Genomic DNA, 25,864 nt, shown 5'->3' with positions numbered 1-25,864 from the left:
GAATCGTAGCTGTGCACCGTGAAAGTTTTCTTTTTTAAATATTGATACAAGGCTCTGTCGTTCATCGTTGATTATCCAGTGACGTGTTTCTTATTTGATCTAAGATGTTTCAAAATGCGAAACATTTTAATAAAAGAAGATTGGTGAAGGAAAAAACAAACGAAAAGTATACTTCTAAGCGAAATTCAAGTTATTTATTGCTTTTCACGATAAATTCTAAAACATTCATCTACACACAGCTCTATGGGTAGCCTCTTATTTGTTCTACTTATCATAGATTAAGTTTTTCTGTAATAATATTTTCTCTTTGTTTGTTTCATGTCTCCTCCAGGACTGAAATTGTTCTATCGCTTGAATCGAGATCATTAAGCTACCCGATATCTCGAACGACAGCTTATGGTAATACTAACGCTACTATGTCACCTACAGAAGACTCACGCATGATCGACAAAGACGTTTGCAATTTCGTAGCGATCGAATTGTTGCTAATGGTCGTGGATTCATCCGCGTGATGTTACTTCACAATAATTACTGCCACGATCTGGATCTCTAAACGGACTAGAATGTGGAATATAGTATGGAAAAGTAGGAGAAGGATGCACTCATCATCTAAAACATAAATGCTTTTCATTGATCACTGTGGTAACTCAAACAGGATAGAACGTAAAACATTACCATCGAGAAACCCTGGTAGCATGCTACAAACAAACCGGCGATATGAAACGAACATTCGATCGAACTTCTGTGCACTATCACTAGAAGCAGTTTCTGTGTACTCATTGGTGCGCAATACCACATAGAGTTGCATCTGTATTGTTAAATGGTGCAACGTAAGTATTCTCATACTTGCGGTTCAATGTTCATAAACGATTTCACGTCGGAAATCGCGAAACCCGCTAAGGTAGAAGCAACATTTAAAGTAACTGTGAACTCACATCTGTTGAAAAATATCCAAACTATCGTTGATTACTTTCTGACCGCTATGATTGTTCATAAATATGATGAAAAGATGACCAAAAATTATCAGGATAGAAATGACAAATTCCTCCGCATCGTTCCTCTCTACAATTGCTAGAAGAAACTATTGTAGAGAATGAAAGATTTTAACAAAAGGTAGTCTCGATGGCCCTTAAAGAAGTGATGGGAATATGATACGAAACAAAATGTGGTGTACAAATGTGGTATGAAAGAAAATGTGGTGTACAAATATGGTACGAAACAAAATGTGGTGTACAAATATGGTACGAAACAAAATGTGGTGTACAAATATGATACGAAACAAAATGTGGTGTACAAATATGATACGAAACAAAATGTGGTGTAGAAATATAATACGAAACAAAATGTGGTGTACAAATGTGGTATGAAACAAAATGTGGTGTACAAATATAATATGAAACAAATGAAACAAACTGTATGGTGCATACGACAATGTGGTTGAATTAAAAGGTATCAATGGATACGAGAGTTTGGATTGTTAAAGATATCTAGTTTAGAAACGTCACTACTATTATACTTGGTAGTCTACTGTAGTGATACTTACACGGTATAGATTTATAGCAAACGATACTATAATCATCATAACTGCTCCTAAATATGATATTGTTTGCTTGGTTAGTGTCGCTACAATCATGCTGTTTTCACGCACGTATCGTAACGATGCGATCGGTCGACGAACGATATACATAAAAATAAACGAGAAATGTTTAATAATAGAATGAACGGTCGCCAATATCGATTCGAAGTTTAATTTCGTTCTACCAACTTAATCGATTTCGTATGCATGTCCATGGCCTCTCGAATACCAGCGTGACTAGTGGCGTTGTTTTTCGAAACGATCCGTTTCGTCGCCACGTCAATTGCATTACATATTCGGTAACTAGAAATACAAAGGGTGATCAGTAAATTTGGACGGGCATCTTCTCGTAATGTGTTGCGTACCTGGTAATTTTAAACAATCCGCATGCATAGTATGCACAAAGAGTGAACGACGATTCGGTGCACGCTGCCACGAAGAGTCCGAACCAAATCGAGAATATTGCAAGGATCGATAAAAAATTGACGTACTTGTTTTGTACGACATGAAATCCAAGAATCTGTAGAACGTGAGGCAGAAGTTCTTTCGTGGGTTCTACGTGGTTAAACAAAAGTGGAAACAATAGAAATGTAAAGCCGCAAATGCATATAGACATTTGCACCGCTAGAATTAAGAAGAATCATCGTTAAGCATTACATCGAGATTATTATTCTCGATACGCGTACGCAATCTCGGGCAACAATTTTTGTTCTTTCTGTCAAGATATAGATCTTAAAACACGCAATTATATTAAAAATTTGTTCCTTTGTATCCGTTTATACAAATGTGTTGTCGTTTCGTTGCTTCTTTGTACGCAAATTCTTTATACGTAATTGCACGGTTTATTTACAAGTTCTTCTCGTATCGAGTTTGAAAATTGAGCTCGGTGTAAAACGATCAATATTACCAATATCGTCATTACGGTTTCAAAATGTTGAAACCATCAACCAATTAAGGACAGACTCGAGACACGAAAATTGATCGTATCGTTCTTTTCTTGTAGGAAGGAATATGTATTTGTTGAACGTCTTACATAAATAGATCAGCATAATACGCCGCGAAGCATTTAAATGATTCATTAGTATTTCCGTTTCGATTGGATTTTTCAATCCAGTGTAATCAGTTTGTATGCTGCGATAGATGAATCTCACCTGCAATCACGTATAAACACATTAAAACAGTTGCATTTGTATTTGATGCCTTTCGAGTCAGTAGTTTACACATTTTATTGCTATCCTCAATTCTCAAACCATATTTTCTCTAATCCTAATCACTGCTAGAACATTGTTCCTACAACTGACCAACGAAGATACATTAGAAATCGATATGCGCTACGAAGATCTTTTTCACTTTAAAGGGTTAAGTCGCAAGCAACTTCGATTTCTGTGGCAAACAAGAGATCTCTATCGCGTTTGGTGACTTACAGATGGGAACCAATAAATAAAACCAACGTATCGTAAAAAGAACAATATCAGTATACTTCCAAAGGACAATGTCATTAATATCTTCTTCAACGAAAGCTCAGACAATGCTAACATCGTGAACTGAAAGAACGTTACAACGATTACGAAAAATTGTCAAAGTGGCGAAAACAAATATATACATACATATAAAATTGGTTACTTGTAGCCATCCGATAAAATTTCGCAGAAAGGCACTATGGGTTATACGTATATGATTCTTATTACCTGAACTATTATAGAGGTCAGCATGATGAGAGCGAGAGTCGTTCGTTGAATCTTTGTAAAAGTCGATTGGTCAAATGGCCACAGGCCAGCCATACGCAAAATGGTGTAGTAGGTGCTGTAATATCTTTGAAACACGTCCATCTCTTCGTTCGCTGTCGAAGAATGTCTGAGCGGAAAACCAGTCGCATCGTCCGACTACACCTCGGTTTCATATTTTATTAACACTACCACGACTTTACCTCGAATTTCCAACGCGTCGGTTCGCCCATGGAAATGGACAATAATAAACAGAAATTGTAGCGTACGGTGAAAAACCGATCGATTTAATCGCCCACGTCTCGGAAATTTGCAAAATAGGAGTATCAGTTTCAAGAAAACCGAGGGACTAAATGTTGTCGTTCGTCTCCTTGTTTTGCACGCCAGAGGGCACCGAATTTGTACTCGGAATTTCAACGTTCAGAAACGATCGGGACGTTGCTCGGTACAGACGTATCTGCCCTTGCTGTGGGTAGACGGACGATTCGTTTCAAGAATAGCTTATACAGTGATACAAACAATACTGTGTACAGTTAGAGGTCTGTAGATCGCGGTAAAATAGTGCAAATGTGTATAACGTATAACTTAGAAGTTATATGTGTATAACTCTGAAATTTGACAAAGAATGTGTCGACCGTTTGAAATTAAGTTTAATAGAACAATACCATCTCTTCAGTTTCTACCCTTGGACGTGATTGAAATTTCTTTTTCTTTTTTTCTTTAGGTATTCCGCATGGACCTTTCCAATCACTTGACGTGTGCTGCAAGTGTTGCAGTTTAATTGGATGTCCATCCTTCCTTTACATTGTACATGGTTTTTGAAACTCGCTGTGTTCAAAGGTGGAATTTATTCTCTTCTGAAAAAGCAGTAGGCCTACTCGAGTCGTCACCTTAGACAGTTTAAAGGACTGTAGGTAAGAATTTTTCCATCGTTGCTAAAAGTTCCATTGTTACACCGCTCATAAAATTCTGACCAATACCAGAGTATTCTCGGTATTGGTTAATATCAGTTCCGAGAAAACAATCACGTTCTTTGACACACAGTAGCGTTTCAATCTCGAAAAGAAAACAACACTCTCGTATTGATGTTACATAGTTATATTGCACACTGTTAACTTAACTGTTGAACGTACATAGATAAACTCTAGCCTCGAGCAAAATCTAGTTCCTGTTCGTGAATCTTAACGATTAAAAGATAAGAAGAAGGTGATTTGCAAAATAAAAGGGTGTCAGTGCCAGTGGATCGAATGTGATTCAATGTCGTTGACTTTTTTTTTTTTGTAGCTCACAATTTTCTCGTGTTCAGACACGCTCGGGAGTTGACATTGAACGTGACTGTGGCTTACTTGTTCGATCCAGGATCAGAATTGTCGTATCAGTTGAATCGAGATCATTGAACTATTAGAAATCGTAAACGACACCTGATACTACTCGAGACACTACTGTGTCACCAGCAGAGGACTCGTGTACGATTGACAGTGACATTTCCAATTACGTGGCAATTGAATTGTTGATTTTAATCGTGGATTCGTCCGCGTGCCGTTGAATTTTAATAAAAAAAAACTGCCACGATCGCCACTGCTGTGCTGGACTACAGAATTGAATACAGTACAGAAAAATACGAGAACGATGAACTCACCAACTGAAACGTAAACACTTTCAACGTGGTATCGTTACGGGTGTAGACGGCCTAAGGAGGATAAAAGGTTAAACATTACCGTTGAGAAACCCTCGTAGCATAACATAAATATACCGGTGACATGAAACGAGCATTGGATCGAACTTCTGTGTATTATCACCAGGAGCATTTTCTGTGTACTGATTGGTGCACAATACCACATGGAATCGTATCTGCATTGTTAAATGGTGCAACCGTGAGTATTACTAGCTCTTCAATATTCGCAATAGACAACGTTTAATAAACAGCACGATAAACAACTATTAAAACGATTGTGAACTCACGTCTGATAAAAAATATCCAGGCTATCGTCGATTATTTTTTGACCGCTGCGATTGCTCATGTACATTAGGAACATGTAACCCGATAATATTAGGCTACATAATAAAAACTCTTCGAGTGCAGCCCCCTCGACGATCATTAGAACAATCTGTCGAACGTAACGGAAAATTTTAACAAAAGATAGTCTTCTCGATGCTTCCTAAAGAATTCACCGAAAAGAATAAATCAAAATCAGAATCTCATTGCAATCTTATATTTCGAAAGAAAGCGCGTGTAAACTGTACGGTGCGTTCGGTATTGCAATTCAATTGAATTATAATCGATACGAGTGCTTAGAGCGCGAAAATAATCTACAAGAGAGAACATCGTTTGTGGAATGGATACTACAGAGATACTTACACGGTATAGATTTATTGTCAAAGACGGTACAAACACCAATGCTATTAATACATATGGTACCGTGTTGCTAGCTAATGCTAGTAGAATGATGCTGTTTTCATGCATATATTTTAATGACACGGTCGGTGACGAACAATATGCACGAGAAAACGAGGCATGTTTAATAATATAATAAACGATCGGGTACATTGATTGGAAGATTAAATTTGTTCTACCAACTTAATCGTTTTCGTGTGCATGTCCAGTGCATCTCGCATCATGGCGTGACTGGTGACGTTGTTTTTCGGAACGACTCGCTTCGTCGCCACGTCAATTGCATTGGATATTCGATAACTAGGAAGTCAAAGACAGGTTGTTAAATTTGGGCGCATTTTTGGGACAGAGGTTTCTTTTCTTCTTTTTTTTTTTTACGTAATGTATTCTATACCTAGTTATTTTAAACAGCCCGCATACATAGTACGTACAAACAGCGAGAGTCGATTCGCTGCACGTTAGCACTAAGCTTCCAATTACATATCCGAGTGAATTAAGTATCGCTATCAAATACACGTATTTGTCTCGATCAATGGCAAATCCGAAAGCTTTTAGAACGAAAAACAAAGATTTTCTTATCGGTGTCGGGTAGTTAAACAAAATTGGAAACACGAACATTACAAAGCCAGCAACGAGTATAAATAATACCATAACTAGAATTAAGAAGAGTCATTGTATAAGTACAGCTTCGTTTCGGGATTATTCTTGTTGATGCACGAAAATGAACCCGGGAAGTGATTTTTCTCGTAAAATAGAAATTGCAAAAAAAAGAAAAAAACTAAATTACACTTGAATTTAATTTTTCCGTTTCTATAGATGTGAATTCGTTATTGCACCGTGAGTTTCAACGTTTTCAATATAAAAGCAGAACCGGTTTCTTCGATGCCCGCACTGCGATCGTATCGGTATTAGACTCGGAGCGAAACAATTTATTAATAAGATATAGTACTATTAATCGATCCATGGCAGAAACGACAAAATTGATGGTATGCTTCTCTTTTTGTACGAAGGAGTATGTATCTGTTGAACGTCTTACATAAGTAGATCATAATAACACGCCTCGAAGCACTTAAATGTTTCATAAATATTTCCATTTCGATCGGATTCGTCAGTCTATTGAAGTCAGAGAGTAGGCTACGACAGGTGAATCTAACCTGCAGTCACGTATAAGTATATTATAGTAGTTGCATTTATATTTAACGCTTTTTGAGTTATCGGATTACACATTTCTTGCTATTTTCAATTCGTAAACCTTCGTTTCGCTAATCTTATTCAATGGTATAATAGAACATCGCAGAAAGGATAGAGCGGGATCATTCCGGCCAGCTGGTAATGTTGTGCTTTGTTCTTTAAAAAATAGAAAACGCATTAGGTAGGTAACTTGTTATGCCTCTGTAACCTATTACAGATGCAACTACTTAATATACATAATAGGAGAAATGTGTCTCCTATGAAACTCTCGTTTGGTTTTTGGTGATATTTAAATCCAACTAAATTTCTTACTTGATAAACTTGTGCGCAAAGTAACTCGTTCTTTAAATTGTATTACATTTTTTACTCAGATAGCCGGTATTACGCCGCTTTCTCCTAGCAAGTATCTAATTCCAAAGCCAGTTGCGAATCATTCACTCTAATTTTTCTCAAACTAACCGAGATATATCACAAATCAATACACACTACGAAGGTGTTCCGTGTGGTGAATTGAAAACAACATCGGTTTCTCTGGCCAATAGAGGTCAGTATTGGGAATAGTGACTTACAACTGGAAAACAATACATAACACCAATATATCGTAAAAGGAACAATGTATGTAGACTACCAAATGACAATGCCAGTAATAAGTTCTTCAACGAAACCTCAGACGATGCCAACGTTGCAAACTGGAAAAATGTTGTATGGGTTACGACAATTATACTGGCTAACGACACATTAAATATAAAACCTTATTTACGTAAACACACGAAACAAAAATCAGGACGCACGTAGTGATTAAGAAATACTGTCAGAGTGAAGGAAAAAGAATCATTTGCAATTAGCAATTCGATAAAATTTGTCAGTGACGTAGAATAATTTAGATACGGTTCTCATTACCTGAACTATTATGCAGCAGAGCATAGTGAGAGTGAAAATAGATCGATGAATATATGCCAATGATGATTGGTTAAATGGCCACAGGCCAGTAATATGCAACAAAGCATAGTAAGTGTAGTAATATCTTTGAAGCTCGTTCATTCCTTCGTCCAGTGTCGAAGACCATCTGAGCGCAAAATCGAACGCATCGTTCGACTACACCTCGGTCTCATATTTTATTCACACTACCGCGAATTTATTTCAAGTTTCCAAGGCATTGTTTGCACATAGAGATGGACAATAATAACCAGACATTATAGACTTCGCGGAAAAAGCGATCGATTTAATTATCCAAGTACCGGAAATTTGAAAAATAGAAATACCAGTTTCAAGAAATCCAAATTATACGATGGTGTCATTCATTTTCTTATTTTGCAGACTAGAGGTGCACAATTTTTATTCGGAATTTTAACGTTCAGAAACGTTGTAGATATTGCACGGGATGGATGTATCTACGTTTGCTGTGAATACATACGACGATTCGTTTGAAGAATAGAAGATATAGTGATCAACAGAACGTCGAGTATAGTTAGACACATATGTGTTTCCGAATGAAGGATCAACTTTTAGACGATTAATTCTTAGGAAGAAGAGTACGTACAGGTTTCTATGATTTCTGTCTCCGAAGTGAAATGAATTTTCAACATTTTGTTACGTGCGACAATTCTTCTTCGCTTTTCAAACTCTTGACTACGACACATACACAGAATTTTGTGCAAGTTACAATAAACATGATAGCAATTTATCGCACGTGAAGGTTAATTATTCTTAGTCAGTGATGTGCAAAATGCTGATCGACTGCGACGTTATTATAGAAGGCAAATATTCCAACGGGGAAACTATAACTGTGCCTAATAAATATATTCGGTATGACGCATTGCTCTTAAATGGTCAAACCTTGTATTACCTCTCCCAATACAAGTTTATTTTATAATAATACCTCGTCTCCTCTTTTTAAACTGTGACGTAATAGAAATTAATTTCTTTTCCCGGTGTTCTGCATGGGCTGTTCCTTAAGAAGTGTTTCCTGCAACACTCTGTTCAGAAGTTTTCCAGCTGAATTTCACATACTTCAGGCACATGGGCGATAAATGTGTTTCGAATCGTTTGATACCAAGACACCTGTCTTCGTTCGCATTTTAAAATGTGTAAAACGGTTGAATATGTCCAATCTCTGCTTCAAGTAGTTTGCAGAAATGTAAGTAACAATTTCTTTACTTTATTTTAGCGTTTGAATAGCGGAAAGAAAACAAAAGATTCGTATTATAGTTATTCAGTTATATTGCGTTCTATTAAGTTGAACATATAACATTCTCCACGTATAAAACTCAGTTCGTGACACGCTTAACAATTTACCAGCTGATAGTCATTGCTTTACTATAAAATAATGGGGAGTCAATGGCAGTGGATCGAAAGTGATTCAATGTCGTTGACTCCGTACCATTCCGTTGTTTCGTATTTCACAATTTTCCCGTGTAGACAAGGTCAGAACTTCACATCAAATGCCGCAATTGCTTATGTCAAGATAGGTGCAGGACTCGAATTTCCTAACCAGGTGACTAGAGAAGAATAAACCATTAGAAAATTTCAAACGACAGTTTATACAACTGGAGACATTACTGCGTTACCTGCAGAAGGCGTACGTAGGATTGACAAAGACATTTCTAATTAGGTGACGATTGAATTGTTGTTTTTCGTCTTAGATTCGTTGCTTGCCGTTAATTTTTAGTAACTACTGCCATGATCTGGACCTCTAATGGGACTGCAGTGTTGAATAGAGTATAGAAAAATACGAGAAGGATGCACTCATCATCTAAAGCATGAATGGTTTTAATGTGGTATCGATAACTCTAGTCACTCGTAGACGATAAAACGCGAAACGTTACCGTCCAAAAGCCCCGGTAGGATGGCACAAATAATCCGCCAAGATTAAACGAACATTGGATCGCACTTCTGTGTATTATCACTAGCAACAGTTTCTGTATACTCATCGGTGCGCAGTACCACATAGAATCGCACCTGCATTGTTAAACGGTGCAACGTGAGTATTCTCTTGCTCATCAATTTTCGTAAACAATCACACGTCATAAATCGTGAGACTCCCAGAGATGTGAACAATATTTCAAATGATTGTGAACTTACGTCTGGTAAAAAACATCCAAGCTATTGTCGATTACTTTTTGACCGCTGTAATTGTTCATGTACATGACGAACAGATAACCAGATACTATCATGCTGGTCAAGAGAACCTCTTCCAGAGCAGCTTCCTCCGAGATCATTAGAGTGACCTGTCGGACATGGCGAAACATTGTAACAAAACGTACTTTCGATGGTTCTTAATGAATACATATGTGAACAATATGAAACATAATGTTCTTGTAACCTTATGCTTTAGAAGAACTCGTAGCTAAAATGTGCGGTGCGTTTGGTATTCTAAATCAATTAAACTATATCAATGAACACAAGTATATAAATGCCCAGCGAAAGTACATTACTCGAGAAACATCACTGTTACTTGTATCCTAGTATTGTGATACTTACACGGTATAGATTCACAACGAACGTTGTCATAAACACCAACGTTGCTGGTAAATATGATATCGAGTGCCTAGTTCTTGATACTACAATGATACTGTTTTACGCATATATTGTAATGATGCGGTCGGTTGACGAACAATATGCGCGTGAAAACAAAACATGTTTAATAATGTAATAAACGATTGGCAACATTGATTCGAAGGTTAAATTCGTTCTACCAACTTGATCGATTTCCTATGCATGTCCATGGCCTCGCGAATGCTAGCGTGTCTGTTTACGTTGTTTTTCGAAACGAACCGTTTCGTTGCCATGTCAATTGCATTACACATTCGGTAACTGGAAAGTCAAAGACAGGTGTCAGAATTCGGGTGAATTATTCGAGCGGGGGTCGTTTCGTAATGTATAGTATACCTAGTAATTTTAAACAGTCCACTAACATAGTAAGCACCAACAGATAGCATCGATTCGCTGCAGGCTGCCACTAAGGCTCCACACGTATACCCGAATGCGTGAATAATCGATAACAAATAGATGTAATTGTGAAGTCCGCGTGTTCTCAGAGAACGAGACAGAGATTCTTTTGGTGGCAAGTTGAAGTTATATACAGTTGGACACAATACAATTGTACTGCCGCAAATGAACGTAAGTAATCCCAACACTGAAATTAAGGAGAATTATTCTATAAGTTTATTATCGGGATTACACTTCTTGATGCACGAACACAGATTCGGGAAACAATTTTCATTTCGAAATAGAAATTGTATGGAAAATTATACTTAAATTCAATTTTTCCGATTCTCTATATGAAAATTTGTCATTAAATTGTTCGTTCTTTGCGCACGAACCGTACAAAAATGGAGTCATTTTTTCGAAGTTCGATGACGATAGTTTCAATATCAGCGTGAAACAATATATCTGTATGGTGTAACTTCAAAACTATCGATCAGTCCGTGACAGAATCAGAATTAAGAAATTGTTCCCTCTTTGTACGAAGGAATATCCATCTCTTGAACGTCTTACGTAAGTAGATCTGGGTAACACGTCTCGAAGCATTTAAATGTTTCGTTAGTATTTCCATTTCAATTGGATTTTTCAGCTCAGTGTAGTCAGTGAGTATGTTGCGACAGACGAATCTCATCTGAAGTCATGTACAAACATATGAAAATAGTTACATTTCTACTTAATGCTATTCAACCCAACAGCTTGCTACAAATTTCTTGCTATTTTCAATTCGCACATATATTAATGTTCGTGATCCCACTCAATGGTAGAACTTCGCAGTAAATATAAATTGAAAATAACATTGATTTCTGTACCTACGGAAGATCTGTTCTGTCAATATTAACTTACAGTTGGGAAGCAATATATAAAACCAATATATCGTATAAGTAACAACATCAATAAACCTCCAAAGGAAAGTGTTATTAATAGGTTCTTTGATGAAAAGTCGGACCATGCTAACGTTGCAAACTGGAAAAATAATACATGCGTTATTCAACAGTTATACCGTTTAACGACAAATTGAATACGACATCTTGTTGAAGTGTTGCGTGATAGTAGGCGAGAAATATTGAATTGAATTATCTCGTCGATTTCGCTTCTGGAAGAACAAATTAATGTTATTAGGATCGTTGGAATTTAATGAACGAAGAAATTCAATTTTATAAATGTGTAATTGGTCGTACTTGACCATCGAAGTGGACTCCTTGTTGTATACGGAAAATTTACAGAAATGAATGTTGGTAGGATGTGTGTTGAGTACTGAATGTAGAATGAATGTGACGGAATGAATATTTTTCGTGTGTGTATGCTGTTTATATAGGTTTGGTGTGTGTTTCTATTAGTTAAGCGGTGTGTCGGAGAAGTGAACATCGTTGTGCCTGATTGGTCCGTGTAGGTGTGGTTAATTTTGCGTGGAAAGAAAGGGAAATGCGAAGTAAGAATTTTCCTTCACAGTGTGAACCTGGAATTCTTAGAAGTAATATTACATTGAATTGAATAATTACGGAAAAAGTCCTAATTTGCCTCGCACATGTTTCACAGCTGTCCAAAAATCACAGATTATGGGAATCGTTGTCAGTAATGGCTAATTAGACTAATTGAAGACTGCGAGTCGATCGGAGATATTGTTCGGTGGTTCGGTACGCGAATTAATTCTGTCATAAATTGACAAATATCGAGAACTCGTGCAGAGAGTATGCATGCGTAATCATTAAGGGAACAAAACGAAACAGAAACCTGAACGCGTATAATGATCACGAAATACTGTCCAAGTGATGAAAAAAAATCATAAACAAATCGTTCACGCGTAGCGATACGATAAAAGTTTGCCGTCATATAATATGAGTTAAAGATGGTTCTTATTACCTGAACTATTATAGAGCACAGCATAGCGAGAGCGAAAGTCGTTCGTTGAATCTTTGCAAAGAATGATTGATCAAATGGACACAGGCCAGCAATACGCAAACAGGAATCGTAGGTGGTATAATATGTTCGAAGCACGTCCATTTCTTCGTCCAGTGTCGAAGAACGTCTGAGCTCAACACCAGTCGCATCGTCCGACAACACCTCGGTTTCATATTTTATTAACACTATCGATTTTACCTCGAATTTTCAACGCGTCGGTTATTCATAGAAATGGACAATAATAACCGGAAATTATAGCATACGATGGAAAACCGATCGATTTAATTACATATGTCTCAGGAATTTACGGAATAGAAGTATCGGTTTCAAGAAACCTGAGGAATAAAATGTTGTCGTTTATACTCTTATTTTGCGCGTTAGAGGGTGCAGAATTTTTGTTCGGAAATAAATGTACAGAAACGATTCGGACATTGCTCGGAACAGACGTATCTGTCCTTGCTGTAGTTAGACTAGACGATTCGCTTGAAGAGTAGTTTGCACAGTGAGTTAAATAATATTGCGTAGAAGTAGAGTTCTGTAAGTAGTTAATTAGTACGAATGGATATAACGCACTCGGTTGTTATTTTGCCAAGAACGTGTTTGTGGTATTAAAATAAGTTTTTTAGAATACCATCTCTTCAAATTTTTGGCTTGGACGTAACACAAATTGATTTGCGTTTTCTAGGTACTTCGGATGTACCCCTTCTAGCATTTTTGTCTGCTGCAAGTGTAGAAGCTCAACTGTGTATGCATTTTGTACCTACGTGGTAAATGTCTTCTGAAAAACACATGCTGGAATGTTCGGTCCTCAAAAGCGAAATGCGTTTCTTTCTGATAACTTTGGAAGCAATAGGCCTAGTCCAGCCTCGACTTCAGTTAGTTCACAGGATGGTAAGTAAGAATTGCTCTACCATCGCTAAAGTTCCATTGTTGTAGCACCTATAAAGTCTTGGTCACTACTATAAGATTTCATATCAGATCCGAAGAAACAATCAGGTTTTTATTTAACGTTGTAGTCTCGGAAAAAAAAACAACACAATTTCGTATGATAGCCATTCAGTTGTATTGCGCACTGTTTACTTAAATATAGAACAGAGACGGATAAACTTTGCCATCGATCAAAGTCTAGGTCCTATTCGTAAACCACAACAATTAACTCATAACAACATGGTGATGTTTACTGTATTCTTCGAAGATAAAAGGGTATCAGTGGCAGTGGATTAGAAACGATGCAATGTTGTTGACCCACAACGCTGCAATTTTTTGTACATTCCCGTGTAGATTCGACTAGATCATAACATTGAATGTCACCGTAATTTACTTTATGTCTAGTCCCGGACTTGAATCGTCTTATTGACCGAGTACAAACAATCAAGCTATTAGAGATCTCAAACCACAGCTTACGCTGTTGGAGACCCGAGTACGTTACCTTCGAAAAACATAGGAATGATTGACAAGGACATTTCGAATTGCGTAGCGATCGAAATGTTGTTTACAGTCGTGAATGTATCCGCGTGCCGTTACTTTATAATAAATACTGCCACTATCACCGCCGCTGTACAGGTTACAGTGTTGAATAGAGTACAGAAAAATACGAGAAGGATGCACTCATCATCTAAAGGATGAATGGTTTTAATGTGGTATCGATAACTCTAGTCACTCGTAGAGGATAAAACGCGAAACGTTACCGTCCAAAACCCCTGGTGGGATGGCACAAATAATCCGCCAAGATTAAACGAACATTGGATCGAACTTCTGTGTATTATCATTAGCAACAGTTTCTGTATACTCATCGGTGCACAGTACCACATAGAATCGCACCTGCATTGTTAAACGGTGCAACGTGAGTATTCTCTTGCTATTCAGTTTTCGTAAACAATCACACGTCATAAATCGTGAGACTCCCAGAGATGTGAACAATATTTCAAATGAATGTGAACTTACGTCTGGTAAAAAACATCCAAGCTATTGTCGATTATTTTTTGACCGCTGTAATTGTTCATGTACATGACGAACAAATAACCAGATACTATCATGCTGGCCAAGAGAACCTCTTCCAGAGCAGCTTCCTCCGAGATCATTAGAGTGACCTGTCGGACATGGCGAAACATTTTAACAAAACGTACTTTCGATGGTTCTTAATGAACACATATGTGAACAATGTGAAACATAATGTTCTTGTAACCTTATGCTTTAGAAGAACTCGTAGCTAAAATGTGCGGTGCGTTTGCTATTGTAAATCAATTAAACTATATCAATGAACACAAGTATATAAATGCCCAGCGAAAGTACATTACTCGAGAAACATCACTGTTACTTGTATCCTAGTATTGTGATACTTACACGGTATAGATTTACAACGAACGTTGTCATAAACACCAACGTTGCTGGTAAATATGATATCGAGTGCCTAGTTACTGCTACTACAACGATACTGTTTTACGCATATATTGTAATGATGAGGTCGGTTGACGAACAATATGCGCGTGAAAACAAAGATGTTTAATAATGTAATAAACGATTGACAACATTGATTGGAAGGTTAAATTCGTTCTACCAACTTGATCGATTTCCTATGCATGTCCATGGCCTCGCGAATGCTAGCGTGACTGTTTACGTTGTTTTTCGAAACGAACCGTTTCGTTGCCATGTCAATTGCATTACATATTCGGTAACTGGAAAGTCAAAGACAGGTGTCAGAATTCGGGTGAATTATTCCAGCGGGCGTCGTTTCGTAATGTATCGTATACCTAGTAATTTTAAACAGTCCACATACATAGTAAGCACAAACAGATACCATCGATTCGCTGCAGGTTACCACTAAGGCTCCACACGTATACCCGAATGCGTGAATAATCGATAACAAATAGATGTAATTGTGAAGTCCGCGTGTTCTCAGAGAACGAGACAGAGATTCTTTTGGTGGCAAGTTGAAGTTATATACAGTTGGACACAATACAATTGTACTGCCGCAAATGAACGTAAGTAATCCCAACACTGAAATTAAGGAGAATTATTCTATAAGTTTATTATCGGGATTACACTTCTTGATGCACGAACACAGATTCGGGAAACAATTTTCATTTCGAAATAGAAATTGTATGGAAAATTATACTTAAATTCAATTTTTCCGATTCTCTATATGAAAATTTGTCATTAAATTGTTCGTTCTTTGCGCACGAACCGTACAAAAATGGAGTCATTTTTTCGAAGTTCGATGACGATAGTTTCAATATCAGCGTGAAACAATATATCTGTATGGTGTAACTTCAAAACTATCGATCAGTCCGTGACAGAATCAGAATTAAGAAATTGTTCCCTCTTTGTACGAAGGAATATCCATCTCTTGAACGTCTTACGTAAGTAGATCTGGGTAACACGTCTCGAAGCATTTAAATGTTTCGTTAGTATTTCCATTTCAATTGGATTTTTCAGCTCAGTGTAGTCAGTGAGTATGTTGCGACAGACGAATCTCATCTGAAGTCATGTACAAACATATGAAAATAGTTACATTTCTACTTAATGCTATTCAACCCAACAGCTTGCTACAAATTTCTTGCTATTTTCAATTCGCACATATATTAATGTTCGTGATCCCACTCAATGGTAGAACTTCGCAGTAAATATAAATTGAAAATAACATTGATTTCTGTACCTACGGAAGATCTGTTCTGTCAATATTAACTTACAGTTGGGAAGCAATATATAAAACCAATATATCGTATAAGTAACAACATCAATAAACCTCCAAAGGAAAGTGTTATTAATAGGTTCTTTGATGAAAAGTCGGACCATGCTAACGTTGCAAACTGGAAAAATAATACATGCGTTATTCAACAGTTATACCGTTTAACGACAAATTGAATACGACATCTTGTTGAAGTGTTGCGTGATAGTAGGCGAGAAATATTGAATTGAATTATCTCGTCGATTTCGCTTCTGGAAGAACAAATTAATGTTATTAGGATCGTTGGAATTTAATGAACGAAGAAATTCAATTTTATAAATGTGTAATTGGTCGTACTTGACCATCGAAGTGGACTCCTTGTTGTATACGGAAAATTTACAGAAATGAATGTTGGTAGGATGTGTGTTGAGTACTGAATGTAGAATGAATGTGACGGAATGAATATTTTTCGTGTGTGTATGCTGTTTATATAGGTTTGGTGTGTGTTTCTATTAGTTAAGCGGTGTGTCGGAGAAGTGAACATCGTTGTGCCTGATTGGTCCGTGTAGGTGTGGTTAATTTTGCGTGGAAAGAAAGGGAAATGCGAAGTAAGAATTTTCCTTCACAGTGTGAACCTGGAATTCTTAGAAGTAATATTACATTGAATTGAATAATTACGGAAAAAGTCCTAATTTGCCTCGCACATGTTTCACAGCTGTCCAAAAATCACAGATTATGGGAATCGTTGTCAGTAATGGCTAATTAGACTAATTGAAGACTGCGAGTCGATCGGAGATATTGTTCGGTGGTTCGGTACGCGAATTAATTCTGTCATAAATTGACAAATATCGAGAACTCGTGCAGAGAGTATGCATGCGTAATCATTAAGGGAACAAAACGAAACAGAAACCTGAACGCGTATAATGATCACGAAATACTGTCCAAGTGATGAAAAAAAATCATAAACAAATCGTTCACGCGTAGCGATACGATAAAAGTTTGCCGTCATATAATATGAGTTAAAGATGGTTCTTATTACCTGAACTATTATAGAGCACAGCATAGCGAGAGCGAAAGTCGTTCGTTGAATCTTTGCAAAGAATGATTGATCAAATGGACACAGGCCAGCAATACGCAAACAGGAATCGTAGGTGGTATAATATGTTCGAAGCACGTCCATTTCTTCGTCCAGTGTCGAAGAACGTCTGAGCTCAACACCAGTCGCATCGTCCGACAACACCTCGGTTTCATATTTTATTAACACTATCGATTTTACCTCGAATTTTCAACGCGTCGGTTATTCATAGAAATGGACAATAATAACCGGAAATTATAGCATACGATGGAAAACCGATCGATTTAATTACATATGTCTCAGGAATTTACGGAATAGAAGTATCGGTTTCAAGAAACCTGAGGAATAAAATGTTGTCGTTTATACTCTTATTTTGCGCGTTAGAGGGTGCAGAATTTTTGTTCGGAAATAAATGTACAGAAACGATTCGGACATTGCTCGGAACAGACGTATCTGTCCTTGCTGTAGTTAGACTAGACGATTCGCTTGAAGAGTAGTTTGCACAGTGAGTTAAATAATATTGCGTAGAAGTAGAGTTCTGTAAGTAGTTAATTAGTACGAATGGATATAACGCACTCGGTTGTTATTTTGCCAAGAACGTGTTTGTGGTATTAAAATAAGTTTTTTAGAATACCATCTCTTCAAATTTTTGGCTTGGACGTAACACAAATTGATTTGCGTTTTCTAGGTACTTCGGATGTACCCCTTCTAGCATTTTTGTCTGCTGCAAGTGTAGAAGCTCAACTGTGTATGCATTTTGTACCTACGTGGTAAATGTCTTCTGAAAAACACATGCTGGAATGTTCGGTCCTCAAAAGCGAAATGCGTTTCTTTCTGATAACTTTGGAAGCAATAGGCCTAGTCCAGCCTCGACTTCAGTTAGTTCACAGGATGGTAAGTAAGAATTGCTCTACCATCGCTAAAGTTCCATTGTTGTAGCACCTATAAAGTCTTGGTCACTACTATAAGATTTCATATCAGATCCGAAGAAACAATCAGGTTTTTATTTAACGTTGTAGTCTCGGAAAAAAAAACAACACAATTTCGTATGATAGCCATTCAGTTGTATTGCGCACTGTTTACTTAAATATAGAACAGAGACGGATAAACTTTGCCATCGATCAAAGTCTAGGTCCTATTCGTAAACCACAACAATTAACTCATAACAACATGGTGATGTTTACTGTATTCTTCGAAGATAAAAGGGTATCAGTGGCAGTGGATTAGAAACGATGCAATGTTGTTGACCCACAACGCTGCAATTTTTTGTACATTCCCGTGTAGATTCGACTAGATCATAACATTGAATGTCACCGTAATTTACTTTATGTCTAGTCCCGGACTTGAATCGTCTTATTGACCGAGTACAAACAATCAAGCTATTAGAGATCTCAAACCACAGCTTACGCTGTTGGAGACCCGAGTACGTTACCTTCGAAAAACAGGAATGATTGACAAGGACATTTCGAATTGCGTAGCGATCGAAATGTTGTTTACAGTCGTGAATGTATCCGCGTGCCGTTACTTTATAATAAATACTGCCACTATCACCGCCGCTGTACAGGTTACAGTGTTGAATAGAGTACAGAAAAATACGAGAAGGATGCACTCATCATCTAAAGGATGAATGGTTTTAATGTGGTATCGATAACTCTAGTCACTCGTAGAGGATAAAACGCGAAACGTTACCGTCCAAAACCCCTGGTGGGATGGTACAAATAATCCACCAAGATTAAACGAACATTGGATCGAACTTCTGTGTATTATCACTAGCAACAGTTTCTGTATACTCATCGGTGCGCAGTACCACATAGAATCGCACCTGCATTGTTAAACGGTGCAACGTGAGTATTCTCTTGCTCTTCAATTTTCGTAAACAATCACACGTCATAAATCGTGAGACTCCCAGAGATGTGAACAACATTTCAAATGATTGTGAACTTACGTCTGGTAAAAAACATCCAAGCTATTGTCGATTATTTTTTGACCGCTGTAATTGTTCATGTACATGACGAGCAGATAACCAGATACTATCATGCTGGCCAAGAGAACCTCTTCCAGAGCAGCTTCCTCCGAGATCATTAGAGTGACCTGTCGGACATGGCGAAACACTTTAACAAAACGTACTTTTGATGGTTCTTAATGAATACATATGTGAACAATATGAAACATAATGTTCTTGTAACCTTATGCTTTAGAAGAAGTCCTAGCTAAAATGAGCGGTGCGTTTAGTATTGTAAATCAATTAAACTGTATCAATGAACACAAGTATATAAATGCCCAGCGAAAGTACATTACTCGAGAAACATCACTGTTACTTGTATCCTAGTATTGTGATACTTACACGGTATAGATTTACAACGAACGTTGTCATAAACACCAACGTTGCTGGTAAATATGATATCGAGTGCCTAGTTACTGCTACTACAACGATACTGTTTTACGCATATATTGTAATGATGAGGTCGGTTGACGAACAATATGCGCGTGAAAACAAAACATGTTTAATAATGTAATAAACGATTGACAACATTGATTGGAAGGTTAAATTCGTTCTACCAACTTGAACGATTTCCTATGCATGTCCATGGCCTCGCGAATGCTAGCGTGACTGTTTACGTTGTTTTTCGAAACGAACCGTTTCGTTGCCATGTCAATTGCATTACATATTCGGTAACTGGAAAGTCAAAGACAGGTGTCAGAATTCGGGTGAATTATTCCAGCGGGCGTCGTTTCGTAATGTATCGTATACCTAGTAATTTTAAACAGTCCACATACATAGTAAGCACAAACAGATACCATCGATTCGCTGCAGGTTACCACTAAGGCTCCACACGTATACCCGAATGCGTGAAGAAGCGATAACAAATAGGTATACTGTTCGTGATCGACGTAAAGTCCGAGGGTTCTCAGAGAACGGGACACAGATTCTTTTGGTGGCAAGATGAAGTTAAATATAATTGGAGACAATACAATTGAACCGCCGGAAATGAACGTAAGTAATCCCAACACTGAAATTAAGGTGAATCATTCTATGAGTTTATTTTCGGGATTACACTTCTTGATGCACGAACACAAATTCGGGAAACAATTTTCATTTCAAAATTGAAATTGTAAGGAAAATTATATTTAAATTCAATTTTTCCGATTCTCTAGATCTAAATTTGTCATTACATCGTTCGTTCTTTGTGTGCGAGCGAACTGTACAAAACCGGAATCATTTTTTCGGAGTCCGATGACGATAGTTTCAATATCACAGTGAAACAATTTATCTGTAAGGTGTAACTTCAAAACTATCGATCAGTCCGTGACAGAATCAGAATGAAGAAATTGTTCCCTCTTTGTACGAAGGAATATCCATCTCTTGAACGTCTTACGTAAGTAGATCTGGGTGACACGTTTCGAAGCATTTAAATGTTTCGTTAGTATTTCCATTTCAATTGGATTTTTCAGCTCAGTGTAGTCAGTGAGTATGTTGTGACAGATGAATCTCACCTGAAGTCGTGTACAAACATATGAAAATAGTTACATTTCTACTTAATGTTTTTCAAACCAACGGCTTGCTACACATTTATTGCTATTTTCAATTCGCACATATATTAATGTTTGTGATTACACTCAATGGTAGAACTTCGCAGTAAATATAAATTGAAAATAACATTGATTTCTATACCTACGGAAGATCTGGTCTGAGAATATTAACTTACGGTTGGGAAGCAATATATAAAACCAATATATCGTACAAGTAACAACATCAGTAAACCTCCAAAGGAAAGTGTTATTAATAGGTTCTCCGATGAAAAGTCGGACCATGCTAACGTTGCAAACTGGAAAAATAATACATGCGTTATTCAACAGTTATACCGTTTAACGACAAATTGAATATAACATCTTGTTTAAGTGTTGCGTGATAGTAGGCGAGAAATATTGAATTGAATTATCTCGTCGATATCGCTTCTCGAAGAACAAATTAATGTTATTAGGATCGTTGGAATTTAATGAACGAAGAAATTCAATTTTATAAATGTGTAATTGGTCGTACTTGACTATCGAAGTGGACTCCTTGTTGTATATGGAAAATTTAGAAAAATGAATGTTGGCAGAATGTGTGTTGAGTACTGAATGCACAGTGAATGTGACGGAATGAATATTTTTCGTGTGTGTTTGCTGTCTATATAGGTTTGGTGTGTGTTTCTATTAGTTAAGCGGTGTGTCGGAGAAGTGAACATCGTTGTGCCTGATTGGTCCGTGTAGGTGTGGTTAATTTTGCGTGGAAAGAAAGGGAAATGCGAAGTAAGAATTTTCCTTCACAGTGTGAACCTGGAATTCTTAGAAGTAATATTACATTGAATTGAATAATTACGGAAAAAGTCCTAATTTGCCTCGCACATGTTTCACAGCTGTCCAAAAATCACAGATTATGGGAATCGTTGTCAGTAATGGCTAATTAGACTAATTGAAGACAGCGAGTCGTTCGGAGATACTGTTTGGTGGTTCGGCGGTTCGGAATTAATTCTGTTATAAATTGGCAGATTTCGAGAACTCGTGCAGAGTATGTACACGCGTGAACATTAGGGGAACACAACAAAACAGAAACCAGGACACGTATAATGATCACGAAATACTATCCGGGTGGTGAAAAAAAAAAAAATGATAAAAAATCGTTCACGCGTAGCGATACGAGAAAAATTTGCTGTAATGTAATATGAGTTAAACATGATTCTTATTACCTGAACTATTATAGAGCACAGCATAGCGAGAGCGAATGTCGTTCGTTGAATCTTTGCAAAGAATGATTGGTCAAATGGACACAGGCCACTAATACGCAACAAGGAATCGTAGGTGGTATAATGTGTTCGAAGCACGTCCATTTCTTCGTCCAGTGTCGAAGAGCGTCTGAGCGCGAAACGGGACGCATCGTTCGACTACACCTCGGTCTCATATTTTATTAAAATTACCACGATTTTCTCTTGAATTTCTGACGCGGCGCTCGTCCATAGAAATCGACAATAACGCTCTCGAATTATAGACTTCAGCGGAAAACCAATCGATTTAATTCCCCAAGTCTCGGAAATTTGAGAAATAGAAATATCAGTTTCAAGAAAATTGAAGTATACGATGGTACCATTTATTTTCTTATTTTCCGGACTAGAGGAAGTAGAATTTTCAGCCGGAATTTTAACGTTCAGAAACGTTGTAGATATTGCACGGGATGGATGTATCTACGTTTGCTGTGAATACATACGACGTTTCGTTTGAAGAATAGAAGATATAGTGATCAACACAACGTCGAGTATAGTTAGAGACATCTGTGTTTCCGAATGAAGGATCAACTTTTGGACGATTAATTCTTAGGAAGAAGAGTACGTAGAGGTTTCTATGATTTCTGTCACCAAACTGAAATGAATTTTCATTATTTCGTTATGTGCGACAATTTTTCTTCGCTTTTCAAACGCTTGACTACGACACATACAGAGAATTTTGAGCAAGTTACAATAAACGTAATGGCAATTTATCGCACCTAAAGGTTAATTATTCTTAGTCAGTGATGTGCAAAATGCTGATCGACTGCGACGTTATTATAGAAGTCGAATATTCCAACGGGGAAACTATAACTGTGCTTAATAAATATATTCGGTATGACGCATTGCTCTTAAATGGTCAAACCTTGTATTACCTCTTTCACTACAAGTTTACTTTATAATAATACCTCGTCTCCTCTTTTTAAACTGTGACGTAATAGAAATTTATTATTTTTCCCGGTGTTCTGCATGGGCTGTTCCTTAAGAAGTGTTTCCTGTAACTCGCTGTTCAGAAGTTTTCCAGCTGAGGTTCACATACTTCAGGCACGTGGGCGATAAATGTGTTTCGAATCGTTTGGTACCAAGACACCTGTCTTGGTTCCCATTTTAAAATGTGTAAAACGGTTGAATATGTTCAATCTCTGCTTCAAGTAGTTTGCAGAAATGTAAGTAACAATTTCTTTACTTTATTTTAGCGTTTGAATCGCGGAAAGAAAACAAAAGCTTCGTGTTATAGTTATTCAGTTATATTGCGTTCTATTAAATTGAATATAGAACATTCTCCACGTATAAAACACATTTCGTGACGCGCGTAACAATTTACCAGCTGATAGTCATTGCTTTACTATAAAATAAAGAGGGGTCAATGGCAGTGGATCGAAAGTGATTCAATGTCGTTGACTCTGTACCATTCCGTTGTTTCGTAATTCACAATTTTCCCGTGTAGACAAAGTCAGAACTTGACATCAAATGCCGCTATAGCTTATTTCAAGTTAGGTGCAGGACTCGAATTTTCCAATCAGGTGAATAGAGAACATTAAGCTATTAGAAATTTCAAACGACTGTTTATACTACGGGAGACATTACTGCGTTACCTGGAGAAGGCGCACGTAGGATTGACAAAGACATTTCTAATTAGGTGACGATTGAATTGTTGTTTTTCGTCGTAGATTCGATGCTTTCCGTTATTTTTAGTAACTACTGCCATGATCTGGACCTCTAATGGGACTGCAGTGTTGCATACAGTATAGAAAAGTACGAGAAGGATGCACTCATCATCTAAAACATAAATGCTTTTAATGTGACGTCACTGACTGTAGTCTCTCATACCAGATAAAACGTTAAACTTTACCGTCGAGAATCCCTGGTAGCATGTTTCAAATAAACCGGCTAGATTAAACGAACATTGAATGGAACTTCTGTGCATTATCACTAGCAGCATTTTCTGCATACTCATTGGTGCGCGATACCACATAGAGTCGCATCTGTATTGTTAAATGATGCAACGTAAGTATTCTCATACAATTGCAGTTCAATGTTCATAAACGATTTTACATTAGAAATGACGAAATTTCTGGTGGTGTAACGAACATTTAAAATAAGTGTGAACTTACATACGGTAAAAAATATCTACGCTTTCGTCGATTACTTTTTGACCATTATGATTATTAATGAACATGTAGAACAGGTGGGCGTAGACCATCATACCCGAAAAAGCAACTTCGTCGATATCCTCCTTCTCCATGATCGCTCTTAGCAACTATCAGACACATTGTAAAATCTTAACAAAGGTAGTTACGATGATTCCTAATTAATTTGTACAAAAATGATATGAACCGAAGGTTGTTGCCATTCAGTTAAATTATATTACTGGATTGATACTCGTTAGTTAGTTCACTGTAGTCATACTTACACGGTATAGATTAACAGCGAACGATAGTATCACCATCAGGATTGCTCCTAAGTAGCATAACGTATGCCCAGCTACTGCTACTAGAATGATGCTGTTTTCGCGCACACATTATAACGATACGGTCGGACATATATGCAAGAAAACGAGAAATGTTTAGTAATGGAATAAACATTCGCGAACGTTAATTAGAAATTGAATTTCATTCAACAAACTTAATCGATTTAGTATGCATGTCTATGGCCTCGCGTATCTTAGCCTGAGTGGTGGCATTGTTTTTCGGAACTATTCGTTTAGTCGCCACGTCAATTGCATTACACATTCGGTAACTAAAAAGACAACGACTTGTTGTTACATTTAGGCTGATTATTCAGACGACGATATTTCGTAATGTATTGTCTACCTAGCGATTTTCAACAGTCTACATGCATAGTATGCACAAATAGTAATCGCCGATTCAGTGCACGCCAGAACGAAATTCGCAAACCAAATCGAGAATATTGCTAGGATTGATATAAAATGGACGTATTGGTTTTGAGGCACATGAAATCCGGCAGCTTTTAGAATGCGAGGCAGATATTCTTTCTGGGGTTCTACGTAGTTAAGCAAAATTGGGTAGAATAAAATTATAAAGATGAAAATGAATATGAAAGTGTTCCCCACTAGAATTAAGAAGAGTTATCGTTAAGCATGGCATTGGTATTATTATTCTCTTATACACGAATAGATTCTCGGAATCAATTTTTTCATCAATATGTAATTCTTAAAACACGAAAGAATTTATAATTGCATCGTTTTTTTCAAACCCGCGCTGCGGGCCATGTTTGTTTTAAAGTCGATTTCAGAGGGAAACAATTTATTAACAATAAAACTTGTTAAAACCTAAAGTGTCAAAACTGTATCTTTCTTTTCTGACAGAAAAAGATATGCATTTGTTGAACATCTTACGTAAGTAGATCAGGAAAATGCGGCTCGAAGTATTTAAATGATTCGCTAGTATTTCCATTTCCATTGGATTTTTCAGCCTAGTGTAATCATTTTGTATGTTGTGATAGATGAATCTCATCTGCAGTCACGTATAAACACATTAAAATCGTTGCATTTCTACTTAATGCTACTCGAGTTATCGGTTTATATATTTCTT

The 25,864-nt window shown here is 37.1% G+C and overlaps 6 protein-coding genes and 1 long non-coding RNA gene across 9 annotated transcripts; all 7 read right to left on the bottom strand.

The window, feature by feature from the left end:
- Nucleotides 1-1,502: 1,502 nt before the first annotated feature.
- LOC143150434 (uncharacterized) lies at nucleotides 1,503-3,112 on the bottom strand. The gene is made up of 2 exons (XM_076318704.1): nucleotides 1,942-3,112; nucleotides 1,503-1,879 (listed from the first exon to the last, which is right to left on the bottom strand). Exons 1-2 carry the CDS (start codon nucleotides 2,190-2,192, stop codon nucleotides 1,747-1,749), a joined length of 384 nt encoding a protein of 127 aa, XP_076174819.1. The 5' UTR covers nucleotides 2,193-3,112; the 3' UTR covers nucleotides 1,503-1,746.
- A 1,595-nt stretch (nucleotides 3,113-4,707) lies between these two features.
- On the bottom strand, nucleotides 4,708-5,411 carry LOC143150436 (uncharacterized). 2 transcript variants are annotated; one of them, XM_076318708.1, is made up of 3 exons: nucleotides 5,263-5,411; nucleotides 5,019-5,151; nucleotides 4,867-4,942 (listed from the first exon to the last, which is right to left on the bottom strand). In XM_076318708.1, the coding sequence occupies exons 1-3, from the start codon at nucleotides 5,397-5,399 to the stop codon at nucleotides 4,892-4,894; spliced, it is 321 nt and encodes a 106-aa protein (XP_076174823.1). In that variant the 5' UTR covers nucleotides 5,400-5,411; the 3' UTR covers nucleotides 4,867-4,891. The 2 variants fall into 2 exon arrangements, with proteins under 2 accessions (XP_076174822.1, XP_076174823.1); XM_076318707.1 differs by having other exon boundaries at nucleotides 4,708-4,942; nucleotides 5,019-5,359.
- A 448-nt stretch (nucleotides 5,412-5,859) lies between these two features.
- Nucleotides 5,860-6,796, bottom strand: LOC143150433 (uncharacterized). The gene is made up of 2 exons (XM_076318702.1): nucleotides 6,087-6,796; nucleotides 5,860-5,992 (listed from the first exon to the last, which is right to left on the bottom strand). Exons 1-2 carry the CDS (start codon nucleotides 6,341-6,343, stop codon nucleotides 5,860-5,862), a joined length of 390 nt encoding a protein of 129 aa, XP_076174817.1. The 5' UTR covers nucleotides 6,344-6,796.
- Nucleotides 6,797-9,102: 2,306 nt separating this feature from the next.
- On the bottom strand, nucleotides 9,103-10,367 carry LOC143150435 (uncharacterized). 2 transcript variants are annotated; one of them, XM_076318706.1, is made up of 5 exons: nucleotides 10,364-10,367; nucleotides 9,965-10,110; nucleotides 9,709-9,841; nucleotides 9,451-9,635; nucleotides 9,103-9,381 (listed from the first exon to the last, which is right to left on the bottom strand). In XM_076318706.1, the coding sequence occupies exons 2-4, from the start codon at nucleotides 10,099-10,101 to the stop codon at nucleotides 9,576-9,578; spliced, it is 330 nt and encodes a 109-aa protein (XP_076174821.1). In that variant the 5' UTR covers nucleotides 10,102-10,110; nucleotides 10,364-10,367; the 3' UTR covers nucleotides 9,103-9,381; nucleotides 9,451-9,575. The 2 variants fall into 2 exon arrangements, with proteins under 2 accessions (XP_076174821.1, XP_076174820.1); XM_076318705.1 differs by lacking the exon at nucleotides 10,364-10,367 and having other exon boundaries at nucleotides 9,965-10,136.
- On the bottom strand, nucleotides 10,308-10,905 carry LOC143150437 (uncharacterized). Its single transcript, XR_012993053.1, has 3 exons — nucleotides 10,772-10,905; nucleotides 10,583-10,696; nucleotides 10,308-10,454 (listed from the first exon to the last, which is right to left on the bottom strand). It is a non-coding gene; the product is annotated as an uncharacterized LOC143150437 (long non-coding RNA).
- A 2,933-nt stretch (nucleotides 10,906-13,838) lies between these two features.
- On the bottom strand, nucleotides 13,839-14,937 carry LOC143150681 (uncharacterized). Its single transcript, XM_076319128.1, has 4 exons — nucleotides 14,914-14,937; nucleotides 14,711-14,856; nucleotides 14,455-14,587; nucleotides 13,839-14,381 (listed from the first exon to the last, which is right to left on the bottom strand). Exons 1-4 carry the CDS (start codon nucleotides 14,935-14,937, stop codon nucleotides 14,331-14,333), a joined length of 354 nt encoding a protein of 117 aa, XP_076175243.1. The 3' UTR covers nucleotides 13,839-14,330.
- Nucleotides 14,938-20,052: 5,115 nt separating this feature from the next.
- On the bottom strand, nucleotides 20,053-22,428 carry LOC143150680 (uncharacterized). The gene is made up of 5 exons (XM_076319126.1): nucleotides 22,239-22,428; nucleotides 21,216-21,335; nucleotides 20,886-21,003; nucleotides 20,261-20,519; nucleotides 20,053-20,185 (listed from the first exon to the last, which is right to left on the bottom strand). The coding sequence occupies exons 1-5, from the start codon at nucleotides 22,377-22,379 to the stop codon at nucleotides 20,053-20,055; spliced, it is 771 nt and encodes a 256-aa protein (XP_076175241.1). The 5' UTR covers nucleotides 22,380-22,428.
- Nucleotides 22,429-25,864: the final 3,436 nt, after the last annotated feature.

This window comes from Ptiloglossa arizonensis, chromosome 8 (assembly GCF_051014685.1).
Source record: "Ptiloglossa arizonensis isolate GNS036 chromosome 8, iyPtiAriz1_principal, whole genome shotgun sequence".
Lineage (NCBI taxonomy): Eukaryota > Metazoa > Arthropoda > Insecta > Hymenoptera > Colletidae > Ptiloglossa > Ptiloglossa arizonensis.
Note: the sequence above shows the minus strand (reverse complement) of the source record. Positions and strands in the feature narration are given on the sequence as shown.

Coding starts and splice junctions, on each gene's coding strand:
- LOC143150433 (XM_076318702.1), bottom strand. CDS start 6,343: ATGGTATTATTTATACTCGTTGCTGGCTTTGTAATGTTCGTGTTTCCA. Junction 5,993..6,086: donor GGGCTGTTTAAAATAACTAG/GTATAGAATACA, acceptor TTGACTTCCTAG/TTATCGAATATCCAATGCAA.
- LOC143150681 (XM_076319128.1), bottom strand. CDS start 14,937: ATGTTTCACATTGTTCACATATGT. Junction 14,588..14,710: donor TTGGATGTTTTTTACCAGAC/GTAAGTTCACAT, acceptor TTAACAATGCAG/GTGCGATTCTATGTGGTACT. Junction 14,382..14,454: donor CCCACCAGGGGTTTTGGACG/GTAACGTTTCGC, acceptor TTCATCCTTTAG/ATGATGAGTGCATCCTTCTC.
- LOC143150435 (XM_076318705.1), bottom strand. CDS start 10,131: ATGTTTCGCCATGTCCGACAGGTCACTCTAATGATCTCGGAGGAAGCT. Junction 9,842..9,964: donor TTGGATGTTTTTTACCAGAC/GTAAGTTCACAA, acceptor TTAACAATGCAG/GTGCGATTCTATGTGGTACT. Junction 9,636..9,708: donor CCTACCGGGGCTTTTGGACG/GTAACGTTTCGC, acceptor TTCATGCTTTAG/ATGATGAGTGCATCCTTCTC.
- LOC143150436 (XM_076318707.1), bottom strand. CDS start 5,157: ATGCAGATACGATTCCATGTGGTATTGTGCACCAATCAGTACACAGAA. Junction 4,943..5,018: donor GCTACGAGGGTTTCTCAACG/GTAATGTTTAAC, acceptor TTTACGTTTCAG/TTGGTGAGTTCATCGTTCTC.
- LOC143150434 (XM_076318704.1), bottom strand. CDS start 2,192: ATGTCTATATGCATTTGCGGCTTTACATTTCTATTGTTTCCACTTTTG. Junction 1,880..1,941: donor GGATTGTTTAAAATTACCAG/GTACGCAACACA, acceptor TTGTATTTCTAG/TTACCGAATATGTAATGCAA.
- LOC143150680 (XM_076319126.1), bottom strand. CDS start 22,379: ATGGACGTGCTTCGAACACATTATACCACCTACGATTCCTTGTTGCGT. Junction 21,336..22,238: donor TGTGCTCTATAATAGTTCAG/GTAATAAGAATC, acceptor TTATTTTTCCAG/TTTGCAACGTTAGCATGGTC. Junction 20,520..20,885: donor TGTCACCCAGATCTACTTAC/GTAAGACGTTCA, acceptor CCTTAATTTCAG/TGTTGGGATTACTTACGTTC.